This window comes from Pygocentrus nattereri, chromosome 13 (assembly GCF_015220715.1).
Source record: "Pygocentrus nattereri isolate fPygNat1 chromosome 13, fPygNat1.pri, whole genome shotgun sequence".
NCBI lineage: Eukaryota > Metazoa > Chordata > Actinopteri > Characiformes > Serrasalmidae > Pygocentrus > Pygocentrus nattereri.
The window spans coordinates 8,650,777-8,662,343 of record NC_051223.1 but is presented as its reverse complement, the minus strand read 5'-3'; the positions used below and the strand labels follow the sequence as shown (position 1 = coordinate 8,662,343).

General features: G+C 40.2%; 1 protein-coding gene across 1 annotated transcript; it reads left to right on the top strand.

Moving 5' to 3' along the window:
- Positions 1-189: 189 nt before the first annotated feature.
- Positions 190-2,792, top strand: LOC108411002. Its single transcript, XM_017682358.2, has 4 exons — positions 190-242; positions 1,406-1,494; positions 1,584-1,999; positions 2,236-2,792. Exons 1-4 carry the CDS (start codon positions 190-192, stop codon positions 2,746-2,748), a joined length of 1,071 nt encoding a protein of 356 aa, XP_017537847.2. The 3' UTR covers positions 2,749-2,792.
- Positions 2,793-11,567: the final 8,775 nt, after the last annotated feature.

Here is an 11,567-nt window from a genome sequence, read left to right as displayed (position 1 = left end):
TTGCATTCCCATCGTCCACGTGCAACACCTTATGAGCAGAGACGGGCTTATTTTGTCCGACAGAGTGGATGTCATTGCTCATTAAGGTCTCAAAGGCACTGGGGCTATTTACCACAAGCCCTTCCGAGTTCAGCCATACAGCTTAGAAGTGCCAGGGATTAGACTCAAATCTGAAACACACAGTGCAGTATGACCAATGGCTTGGTCAAAGCACAGGTAGCCTGTGAGGTGAAGGATGTCTGGTAGGCCTAGCGTAAAAAATGGACTTGATTAAGCCATGAAGTCACAGAATGAGTAAACCGACTCTGTCCTTTTTTTAAATGTATGTTGGGTCACTTGAAGAACTTATATTGTGTAAAGCTCTCTTACAGTTTGGCTGTAATAGGACAGGGCTGGCGTAGGCCAGGACAGCGTTCACATGCAAACAAACAATTTATAAATAAATAAAATGTGGACAGTCCATGATCAGGACTTCATTGTTACAGTTACACAGTGCTCTTACACTTCGGCAACCATATTTAAGGCAGCTAAGGCAGCGTTATGGTAGCCAGTCAGAGCCAGTGTTTTTACACGTGTGCACCAGTGACACACGACACAAACGAAGAAGAGGCAGAAATGGCGGGTCAGGAGCAAGCCGAAGAAAAGTTAGCATTTTCAAGGTGGCGATATAAACATTATTTCAAATTCATTGAGGTTAAAGGCAAAAACGTGCATGTAATGTGTACTTTATGTCCTCGGGTGAAGACTTTGTCGACATTCACTGTAAGCAACTCTAATTTAATAAAGCATCTCACAACGACCCACGCAGCTACAAAGTTAGTGGCTAGAAACACAGACACCACAGATGATAGTAAGCCGTCCACTAGCAAAGGACTTGGAGCAAAGTCCGCCAAGCAGCAAAGGCTTGATTTTTCTGCCTCAGATCAAAAACTTATGACAAAGGTTGAAGTCAACCGCATGATAGGCAGGTATGTTGTTAAAAGTATGTTGCCATTATCAACGCTGGAAGATGATTCATTCTGAGCAATTATTGCTAAAATACCCAAAAAAGCAGGGGTCTGTACACCATGCTCAAAGACATTTGCTAAATTCCTGCATGCTGAGTATGCCAAAATGAACAGAGTTGGATTTTTTGTCAACAACTGCAGATATTTGGACTGCGCACAACCGCAGGTACCTCGGCGTGACTGCCCACTGGTTAGATCCACACAACCTGGAGAGAAAGAAAGCAGCCTTGTCATGTAGACGTTTTAACGGCCGTCATACATATGACACCATATGACAGCATTGCTACTGAGTTGAACAATATCCACTCATCCTTCAGTATTTCTCACAAAATCACTGCTGCTGTCACAGACAACAGTTCAAATTTTGTGAAAGCCTTTAAGGTTTACCAACCCATTAGGGATGATGACTCTGGGGAGGAGGAGGATAATGATGAAGTGACTTTTGTCGACCTTGATGATGTCTTGCAAGACATGAATGAGGAAGAGGGTGTGGAGACGGATGTTGTGACTTTGCTACCACACCACAGATGTGCATCGCACACAGCAAACCTTATTTCATGCTCTGATGTGGAGAAGTGGCTACTTTCAATGCGGGGATAAAAGTTGTGTACAGAAGTTCCATCTCAAAGTGCACAGCTTTGTGGGACAAGGCCAGCCGTTCCACAGTGGGTGCAGAGATTGTGGATGAAGTCCTTGAGAGGAAGCTCCTTGTCCCATGTACAGCCAGATGGAACTCGTTTTATGATGCCATTGCTCGTGTCTGTGAATTCCCAATCACCGAGCTGAAGGTCATCACAGATCGGGAGTACCAGTTCCTCCGAGAATATTGCACGGTGATGAAGCCACTAACAGTAGCCCTTGACATTCTTCAGGGTGAAGACAACTGTTTCTATGGGACCCTACTCCCCACACTGGAGACATTGATCACCAAGAACCTGGACTTGAAGACTGGCCTCCAAATCCTTGGTGACCTTCCAGAGGCTGTGGTCAAGGTAAGAGCTAGTGTTTCTACAGATACATTGAATGTGTAGTCCCATACATGAACTATGTATTAATTATTAAATATGAAATAAAAGTAAAATTAAATGTATAATATTGTAAGAATATACTACTACTACTACTACTACTAATAATAATAATAATAATAATAACTACTACTACTATTACCATTACTATTACTATTATTATTATTTGCTTATAATGTGTTTTGCTGTGTGTTTGATTTCAGGCAATCAAAGCCAGATTTGCAGAGGTGCTGCAAAGTGAGACTGCTGTCTTGGCTGCGGTGGCACTGCCTAGATTTAAGCTACGCTGGCTGCGGACACAGGAAAGGAAGGACAATGCCAAGGCAAGTCTGCTGGCAGAGTGCCGTAGAATTACCAAAGATGAAGACCAACCAACAGGTACCAATGCACCAACACACCACCTCAACACCAACTCAGCCACAGAGGATGATTTTTTTTCCTTCGAGGAGGAGGAGGACAACTCTGCTTCTGTGGAAAGCCAAATTGGTGACTATTTAAAATCAGGAGCACAACGGATGGACATGCTTAACGGATTCCCTCTAGTAAAGAAAGTTTCACTGAAATACAATGCAGCCACTCCATCCAGTGCCCCAGTAGAAAGACTATTTAGCCTGGCGAAGCTCGTCTTCACCCCAAAGAGAAACAGATTGACAGATTTGAAATGCTGCTGCTTCATAGATATAATAAATGGTTTGAAGGGTAGGGGAACCATCTAGGAGCTGATGTCTGTCCAACATGTAAAAACGTCCATTTTGTTAAACTGCTACTGCTACATTTTGTTAAATTTTCTACAGTTACTGTAAACCTACATTATATTATTTAACAGTTTTAAGAAAATACTTGAAGTTCCTGAATGTCTACCAGACTGGGTATTTGATTTATTTAATTAAGAATAAGACTATAGAGGTTTTGTTGTTAAGTTTACTTCTGTTGTGAACAAACCAGTTGTCTCAGGTTGAGAGAATTTAATTTAATTTGATAGATGTAAATGCACTTTATATAGTGTAACTCTTTACTTTTGCTTTTTTTTTTTTTACAAAGATTTGGGATTTTAAAGGATTTTATCCTGCACTGGTCTGTTGATGTGCAATAAATATCAAAAGTTATGTACAAACACCTTTCTGATCTCATTTCAACTGACTGTGAAAACTGCTTTTTCAAAAAAATCCTTATTCTTTGACACATAACCTTTTTTAACTGAAATGCAAATAGTTCCCTGGTAACGAGTTACTTTTATTATAGAGTAATTCAGTTGAACAAGTAGTGAGTAACTATAACTAATTACTTTTTTAAAGTAACGTTCCCAACACTGATGTTGAATAATAGAAATGCTTAACACCTTTAGATCGGGGCTTAATCATGTCACCCCTTAAAATCCCAGCTATTACACACTAAGGCAGGGTCGGCAATATGCACCTCCTTTACTGCCCTGTTGTGGCTCCAGACAATTAGATTTTATAGGTAAAAGCAAAATAAAATAAAGCTCTGCTGCTCATTCAACACGATTTAACAGTAGAACTGCTAAATCACCCTTTAACCCTGAAGATCAGCGCAGACTGCTGGTCACCACAGCAACGCAGACAAAACTTCAGACTTAGAGTCTGATTTAAAACGTTCAATCCATACCACATTTGTGTTTGTAATAAAAAGAGATATTTTATTATGATTTGAATTGGATTTTTGTTTTGCAGACAAAAGACATGCTTAACAGTTTTACCATTTTTTGTAAATGTAAGTTGAGTGTAAATATGATTTATTACATAATTTTGTGATTAATTATGTTGTTATATTATTTCATTTAGACAGTACAAATATTAGACAGTAAAAATATGTTTTGCCCTGTTTTCTCCCCAGTTTAGACCCAGTCCCTCTGTTTTTGCGCATTTATGTCTGGGGGTAGCGTGTCCCAATCCTTGTTGAGATAGCGGGATAGGGCAAAGTCTTGAGGCTACATGGCCCTCCAAATTAAGGTTTTTCAGAGACTCCAAACAGAGTACAGCCTATAAGGTAGGATATATGAACTAGCCATTAAGTGGAAGTAGGGGTTTCTAATATATTGGACAGTGGATAGTGACTGTATGGTGACAATATGTAGTTATGTCTTATTACTACTAATGTTCAATTCATGCATGAAAGCCAAGAAACATAGCATTAAATGTTGTAGTGGTGTGATTTGTGAAGGAATAAGAAGTTAAAGCATCCAACGGAATCAACGTTACACTGACAGTACATGCAGCAATGTCACAGCAGACATAATGAATGTGTCTTAAAGGCATACCAATTAATTTGAATGTTACTGCAGCTCCAGCTCACTCTCTGTGGCAGCTTTCCAGAAGTCTCTCACTGGGCCTATCGAATAAAAAAAGGCACAAACATTCTTGCTTGTATTTTTACAAGCTACATGAATGGCGAGAAGGCAAGGAAGGATAATTGAGTTGGCTGATAAACTCGCACAGAACATGTTTGGCCTCTATTATGAACAGTGGTGGATGCGACGAGGTGGTGTGAAGCCGCTTCAATCTGCCAGCAAATCTGCTCCACATCAGCTGCTCATTCAACAGGCTGAGAGACACAAGTGAAACACAATAAAGCGATAGTTTGAGCAAAGAAATGCACACAGCTTTTCTTTTTCACCAAATATAGCCAACCAGTGAGGACATACTTAGTGTCTGAGGTTTGCTTCTGTCGTTTTGCACTGAAAGCTAGTGTAGCTAACATGTAATGGACGCTTATAGCCCACCAAGTAGCAATAGAGCTTGATATATTCACCAGTAAGGCATAACATTATGACCACCTCTTTGTTTCTATGCTCATTGTCCATTTTATCAGTCCACTTTGTAGATGTAAACTCAGAGACAATGGCTCATCTGCTGCTGCACAGTTTGTGCTGGTCATTCTCTAGTCCTTCATCAGTGGTCACAGGACGCTGCCCGCAGGACGCTGTTGGCTGGATATTTTTGGTTGGTGGACCATTCTCAGTTCAGCAGCAACACTGAGGTGTTTAAAAACTCCAGCAGCACTGCTGTGACTGATCCACTTGTACCAGCACAGCACACACTAACACACCACCACCACGTCAGTGTCACTGCAGTGCTGAGAACGATCCACCACCCAAATAGTATCTGCTCTGTGAGGGTCCATGGGGGTCCTGACCACTAAAGAACTGGGTAAAAGGGGGTAACAAAGTATCAGAGAAACAGATGGACTACAGTCTGTAACTGTAGAACTACAAAGTGCAGCTATACAGTAAGTGGAGCTGATCAAATGGACAATGAGTGTAGAAACAAGGAGGTGGTCATAATGTTATGTCGGATTGTTGTATGTCCAAACCTAGTGGGACCTGACTGCTCATGTTTAGTTTGTTTGGGGTTGTCCAGGTTCAGGCGTCATTTCTCAAATATGTGTCAGGCTCATGTTGGCTCTTACAGTCCACTTTCCACTTTCAACATATTCCCATGAAAATAATCCCTGTGGATTTTCAGTGGATCTCTGCCTTTTACGACAGGTCTCTCACAGTAAGCACAGACAAAACAACAAAACCCCAGCCACCGTTGTTTATCAGCAGTGCTGTGAACAGACTCAGCAGTACTAATTGCAGCGATTAGCTTAATATGTGAAGCTCATTCTAAGGGAAAGTTGCATCTAAGCCAAAAACTACTTCATCATTTTCTGTGGTAGTCAAGTGTAAACAAGCTTATTGAGTGAGAGAAATGCATTTTTCTAAATGTCAGGAAAGATGTAATATAAAATTGTATTTTCAGAGGTGTTGCAAAATCAAATGCAGGCAGTGTTGCAATCTACATGTAGTACAGTCAACAGCTCCTTTTTGAATACTAATCATAGAGCAAGAGCAAGAACATAAACTTTTTACATGATAGATTTAAGTAAATTATATAGGCCCATGTATTGAGCCCTGAGGCACACCATTTAAATGCTGCACTAATGCTAGTGTGATCGCATTGTTTTTCACTGGTATCTAAGAAACAGTCAACAGGTAAAGATAAAAGAGCTCTTCACTGAAACAACACGGCCCAAGTATTGAGCCCTGATGCACTCCCCAGTTCAAAAACCTGTTATCACAATACTGAAGCTTGAAACACACTTTTTTGTTGGTACATAGGAAACAAAGGGCAGTAGAGTAAAAATGCCTCGAAGGCTTTGCTGTGTCAGTACCTTTATGTCCTGCTCAGTGATCTGAAAGATGACGAGTTGTTTTAATCTTGTCAAACTTTCAGACTCTGCTTTGCCAAGACAGCTTGTTTGTTCACTGATTTTATGGCCTCAGTGAGTGGTATTAAGTTCCTTTGTGGATAAGGGTTTGAGTGATTGCTTGTCAGAGAGTTTCGACACACTGGATCATTAAAGTGATAGACAGATGAGCTCCTGCGGATTTCTGTTGTTGCTGCTGTTGTTGCTTTTATCTCTTTAGCTGAAACTTTTAATGTAAGACTATTTCTCACATGCACAAACAAACCCTCAAACAGAGCTCCCCCAGTGCCTACCCCACCAGGCCTCGGCACCGATGGCTTTAGAGGTTTCTCCCTGTTGCCTAGCAACTAGGCTGAGGATTACTGTATAAAAAAATTGCGCGGATATTGAGGGTTTCTTCAGTTCATGGTACACGTCTATCTACAACAATTTCAGTGATAAACTTTACATAGTGCCAAAAATCTATACTTCTGCACTGGTAAAAACCAACTTTATTTTAGCTGCATAACCTTAAGTCTACTGCGAAATCTGCTGGGACTGGGCTTTTATTTTTCAGCAGCTCCTTGTACTTTGTATTCCGTCTGTAGACTAACACTTTACTTTTATGCATCCGCCACTCATACACAATTGTCTTATAGGCAAAAGCTGTTGTTAAAACAGAAACTGAAGCACTGCTGTAGCATATACAGTACTTTAACCTTTTCCACTTAAATGGCAAAACTGGCATTTGACCGCAAACCATTCACAGTATTTAGTCCTGTATGCAAATATCGTGTGATTTACCTGAATAAAAGATCAGTATTCATTTTCTCTCCTGTTTGATTATGACCTTTTGGCATAGCTAAAACAAGACATACACCACCTCCTTGTTTCTACCCTCACTGTCCATTTTATCAGCTCCACTGACCGTGTAGGAGCCTTTGTTATATATATACACTGCTCAAAAAAATAAAGGGAACACTCAAATAACACATCCTAGATCTGAATGAATGAAATATTCTCATTGAATACTTTATTCTGTACAAAGTTGAATGTGCCGAAAACAAAATCACACAAAAATCATCAATGGAAATCAAATTTATTAACCAATGGAGGCCTGGATTTGGAGTCATACACAAAATTAAAGTGGAAAAACACACTACAGGCTGATCCAACTTTGATATAATGTCCTTAAAACAAGTCAAAATGAGACTCAGTATTGTGTGTGGCCTCCACGTGCCTGTATGACCTCCTTACAACGCCTGGGCATGCTCCTGATGAGGTGGCGGATGGTCTCTTGAGGGATCTCCTCCCAGACCTGGACTAAAGCATCCGCCAACTCCTGGACAGTCTGTGTTGCAATGTGGCGTTGGTGGATGGAGCGAGACATGATGTCCCAGATGTGCTCAATCGGATTCAGGTCTGGGGAACGGGTCTCTGCTCTAATTCATCCCAAAGGTATTCTATCGGGTTGAGGTCGGAACTCTGCGCAGGCCAGTCAAGATCTTCCACACAAAACTCGCTCATCCATGTCTTTATGGACCTTGCTTTGTGCACTGGTGCATAGTCATAGTGGAACAGGAAGTGACCATCCCCAAACTGTTCCAGAAAGTTGGAGGAACATGAAATTGTCCAAAATCTCTTGGTGCTGAAGCATTAAGAACTCCTTTCACTGGAACTAAGGGGCCTAGCCCAACTCCTGACCCCACACCATAATCCCCCCTCCACCAAACTTTACACTTGGCACAATGCAGTCAGATAAGAACCGTTCTCCTGGCAACCGCCAAACCCAGACTCATCCATCGGATTGCCAGAAGCATGATTCGTCACTCCAGAGAACATGCTAGAGTCCAGTGGCGGCGCTTTACACCACTGCATTCCACACTTTGCATCGCGCTTGGTGATGTAAGACTTGTATGCAGCTGCTCGGCCATGGAAACCCATTCCTTGAAGCTCTCTACACTGTTCTTGAGCTAATCTGAAGGCCACATGAAGTTTGGAGGTCTGTAGTGTTTGACTCTGCAGAAAGTTAGTGACCTCTGTGCACACCTCAGCATCCACTGACCTCGCCCTGTTATTTTATGTGGCCAACCACTTCGTGGCTGAGTTGCTGTCATTCCCAATTGCTTCCACTTTGTTATAATACCACTGACAGTTGACTGTGGAATATTTAGTATTGAGGAAATTTCACGGCGTCCTATAACAGTATCACACTGGAAGTCACTGAGCTCCTGAGAGCGACCCATCCTTTCACTAATGTTTGTAGAAGCAGTCTGCAGGCCTAGGGGCTTGGTTTTATACACCTGTGGCCATGGAAGTAATTGGAACACCTGAATTTAATGGACTGGTGACCTGTCCAGGGTGTATCCTGCCTTCTGTCCAATGACCGCTGGGTAGGCTCCAGCACCCCCCCTTGACCCTGAGGGAGATGCGGCTTAGAAAAGGGATGGTTGGATGAATTGAATGATTTGGATTGGTAACTGAATACTTTTGGATATATATATATATATATATATATATATATATATATACACAAAAATAAAGGGAACACTCAAATAACACATCTTAGATCTGAATGAATGCAATATTCTCATTGAATACTTTGTTCTGTACAAAGTTGAATGTGCTGACAACAAAATCACACAAAAATCATCAATGGAAATCAAATTTATTAACCAATGGAGGCCTGGATTTGGACACAAAATTAAAAGTGGAAAAACACACTACAGGCTGATCCAACTTTGATATAATGTCCTTAAAACAAGTCAAAATGAGGCTCAGTATTGTGTGTGGCCTCCACATGCTTGTATGACCTCCCTACAACGCCTGGGCATGCTCCTGATGAGGTGGCAGATGGTCTCCTGAGGGATCTTTTTTAGCAGTGTGTATGTATGTATATATATATATATATATATATATATAATTTCACTACTCTTATGAGCATGATACATGTATGAGAATGAGAATGTATGGCCTTAAAATTCCCAAAATTTTACCTTCCTCTCCCACTCACTCATACATACTCACTGTCATCTTGTATTCTTGCTGAATATATTCATTTTCTTTGTGACATAATGAGGAGAATGTCATTATTAGCATTAATAACTGACAACTAATAGAATTGTCTAGTGATTATGGCCTCATTTCACGCTAATTATGCTCTATACAGACTCACACTGGACCTCATTCCACTAATACGGAGTAAAATGAATGCATTACCCGTGATAGCACCTAATTCATCTCTGTAATACATTGTTATATTCTGCCTGACTCTTTAATTTCCTCTTTTTTTGTCTGGTTGAGAAGTTAGAAGCAAGTGAATTTGGTTCATGGAGGAGATACACTGGAGATACAGGGCTAATGTAGCTAACAAGTATTGAATTGAGCACTCTCTAAATCATTTAAAACATCATACACTTACCCTAAATTGCTCATTAATGTTAAATAGACTTTCTTACATGGTTTCTCAAACTGTATGTCCCACCTTACTTCACATCAGCTATGGTCTGACATGAACGTACTCTGGAGCTACGAGGCGTAGCTAGCTAACATGTAATAGAAGCTACCTCAGCAATTAGCACCGTGCTAGCCATCAGACAGTTGCCTCAAACTGTGTTGAGTTGTTAAGTAACCTCTAATAAGCTGGCTTATGTTGTATTTGACACAGAATGGCATAATGTTAAGTGAAAGAAATTGACTTGAGTATGTAGCACAGCTAAAAACAGTTCTGTCAGCCATCAGGACAGGATTTTTCTCGGTATTTCGTTCATGATCATAGATGGCAGTATATGATACAGTGTAAAGAATCACGTGAGCGAGTCTATTTCAGATTACTGTACGACTCAAAGTGTGTTTATTAGCCTCATACAGCTCCAGTGAAAAACTAAACTAGCAAATGTCAGACACAAAACATGACTTCCATCAACTATATTTGAGGTAAGAGTAAAACTGCTCCCAAAACTCGGAGACCACCCTTCATTTATTTAACTTCCAGTCAGAATAGTCAATTAGTAAGTTTCAAGTTATTCATTAGACGACCAATTCAATGGAGATTTTTGTGTCCATAGTGTTTACAGATATAATACACATGAAAAACACATTAGGGTTACACTTTATCATTTAAAGTAAAACAATAAGTTATTTTAACAAATGCACCTCCTTGAGCCTCAATGTAGCAACATTAGTCTTTAAATCAATCATCATATAGAATTCCAAGCACCACAGAAGAGCTCGTCCCCACAGTCGTGTGTAAAGGCTGAGGCCATATTTTGAGGTAAAAAACATGTTTTTCTGCCATTTTAATTGCAATAATCCATACATGACTGTGAAATATAGGACTTAAATGACAAAAAGAAATCAAATGGCAAACAAATATTATTAAATATATAATGAAACTCCCCAGGAGTCAGGTCACAGGTGTTAATGCGTAACAAAAATCTCTTATTTTAAAATAAAAGTCACACTGATGACATCACTTGACTTCCTTTGACCTGTTTTCTGAGGATCTATGAAGCTGCACCATGGTGAGACCATGCACATGGTGAGTCCACTGTGTCTTTCATTTCTCACAGGTTTTCTCATTCAGCTTCATGATTTCATATGAAGCTTCTAGCTGAAGTCACTGGTGTGACCGACTTTATTCTGAGGATATTGTGAAAAAATAGAATACAAATGGTATAATAATTAAAGTACATATTTCAGTGGATATTCCATGACTGATGACATGTCGTTTGATGCTGTAGCAGCCGTTTAGTAAAATGCATTGTTCGTTAAAAATTTCTCTGGTGTTACCTTTTCTTATGTGTAACACCAATGATGATTGGTAAGACCGGTGACTCCTATGGATCGATAAAAAACGTGGACGTTTCTGTAGAATGACCCGGGTATATGATAATCCACTTGTTTAGGGAGAAGGAAAGTGAAAATAAAAATAAGCGACAGGCGGAGTGGAAAAATGATTAAGGCTACAGAGGAAATGGGACTCCTAACAACCACCTGCAACACCTGGTAGGCCATCAAAACTGTCCCCGTCAGATAAACGGCACGTAAAGCTTTCATCAACTCATCGCTATGGATGACAAAGATGTAGCCGGTGTTCTCAAAACAATGGACTGACCATCCCAGAGTCCAGGCGTATTGGGATTACTTGGATTGTGAGAAGCAGAAAAAGCAACCAACTTCTAAGATTAAACTGAAAACAAGTCTCCTGAAAAGAATGAGAGCTGTAATAAAGGTAAAAAGTGGACACAATAAACATAGACATATTTGATATTGCATTCAGTTATTAAGGCTTTTATGTAATTGTTTCTGTTAAATACTATTTTTTGCTAAAAAATGCGCACGTAAT

Bases quoted from the DNA above. Each gene is read 5' to 3' on its own strand.
- LOC108411002 (XM_017682358.2), top strand. From the start codon at position 190: ATGACCAATGGCTTGGTCAAAGCACAGGTAGCCTGTGAGGTGAAGGAT. The intron at 243-1,405 runs GTAGGCCTAGCG...CCAACCCATTAG, and splicing joins TGTGAGGTGAAGGATGTCTG to GGATGATGACTCTGGGGAGG. The intron at 1,495-1,583 runs GTGTGGAGACGG...GATGTGGAGAAG, and splicing joins AGACATGAATGAGGAAGAGG to TGGCTACTTTCAATGCGGGG.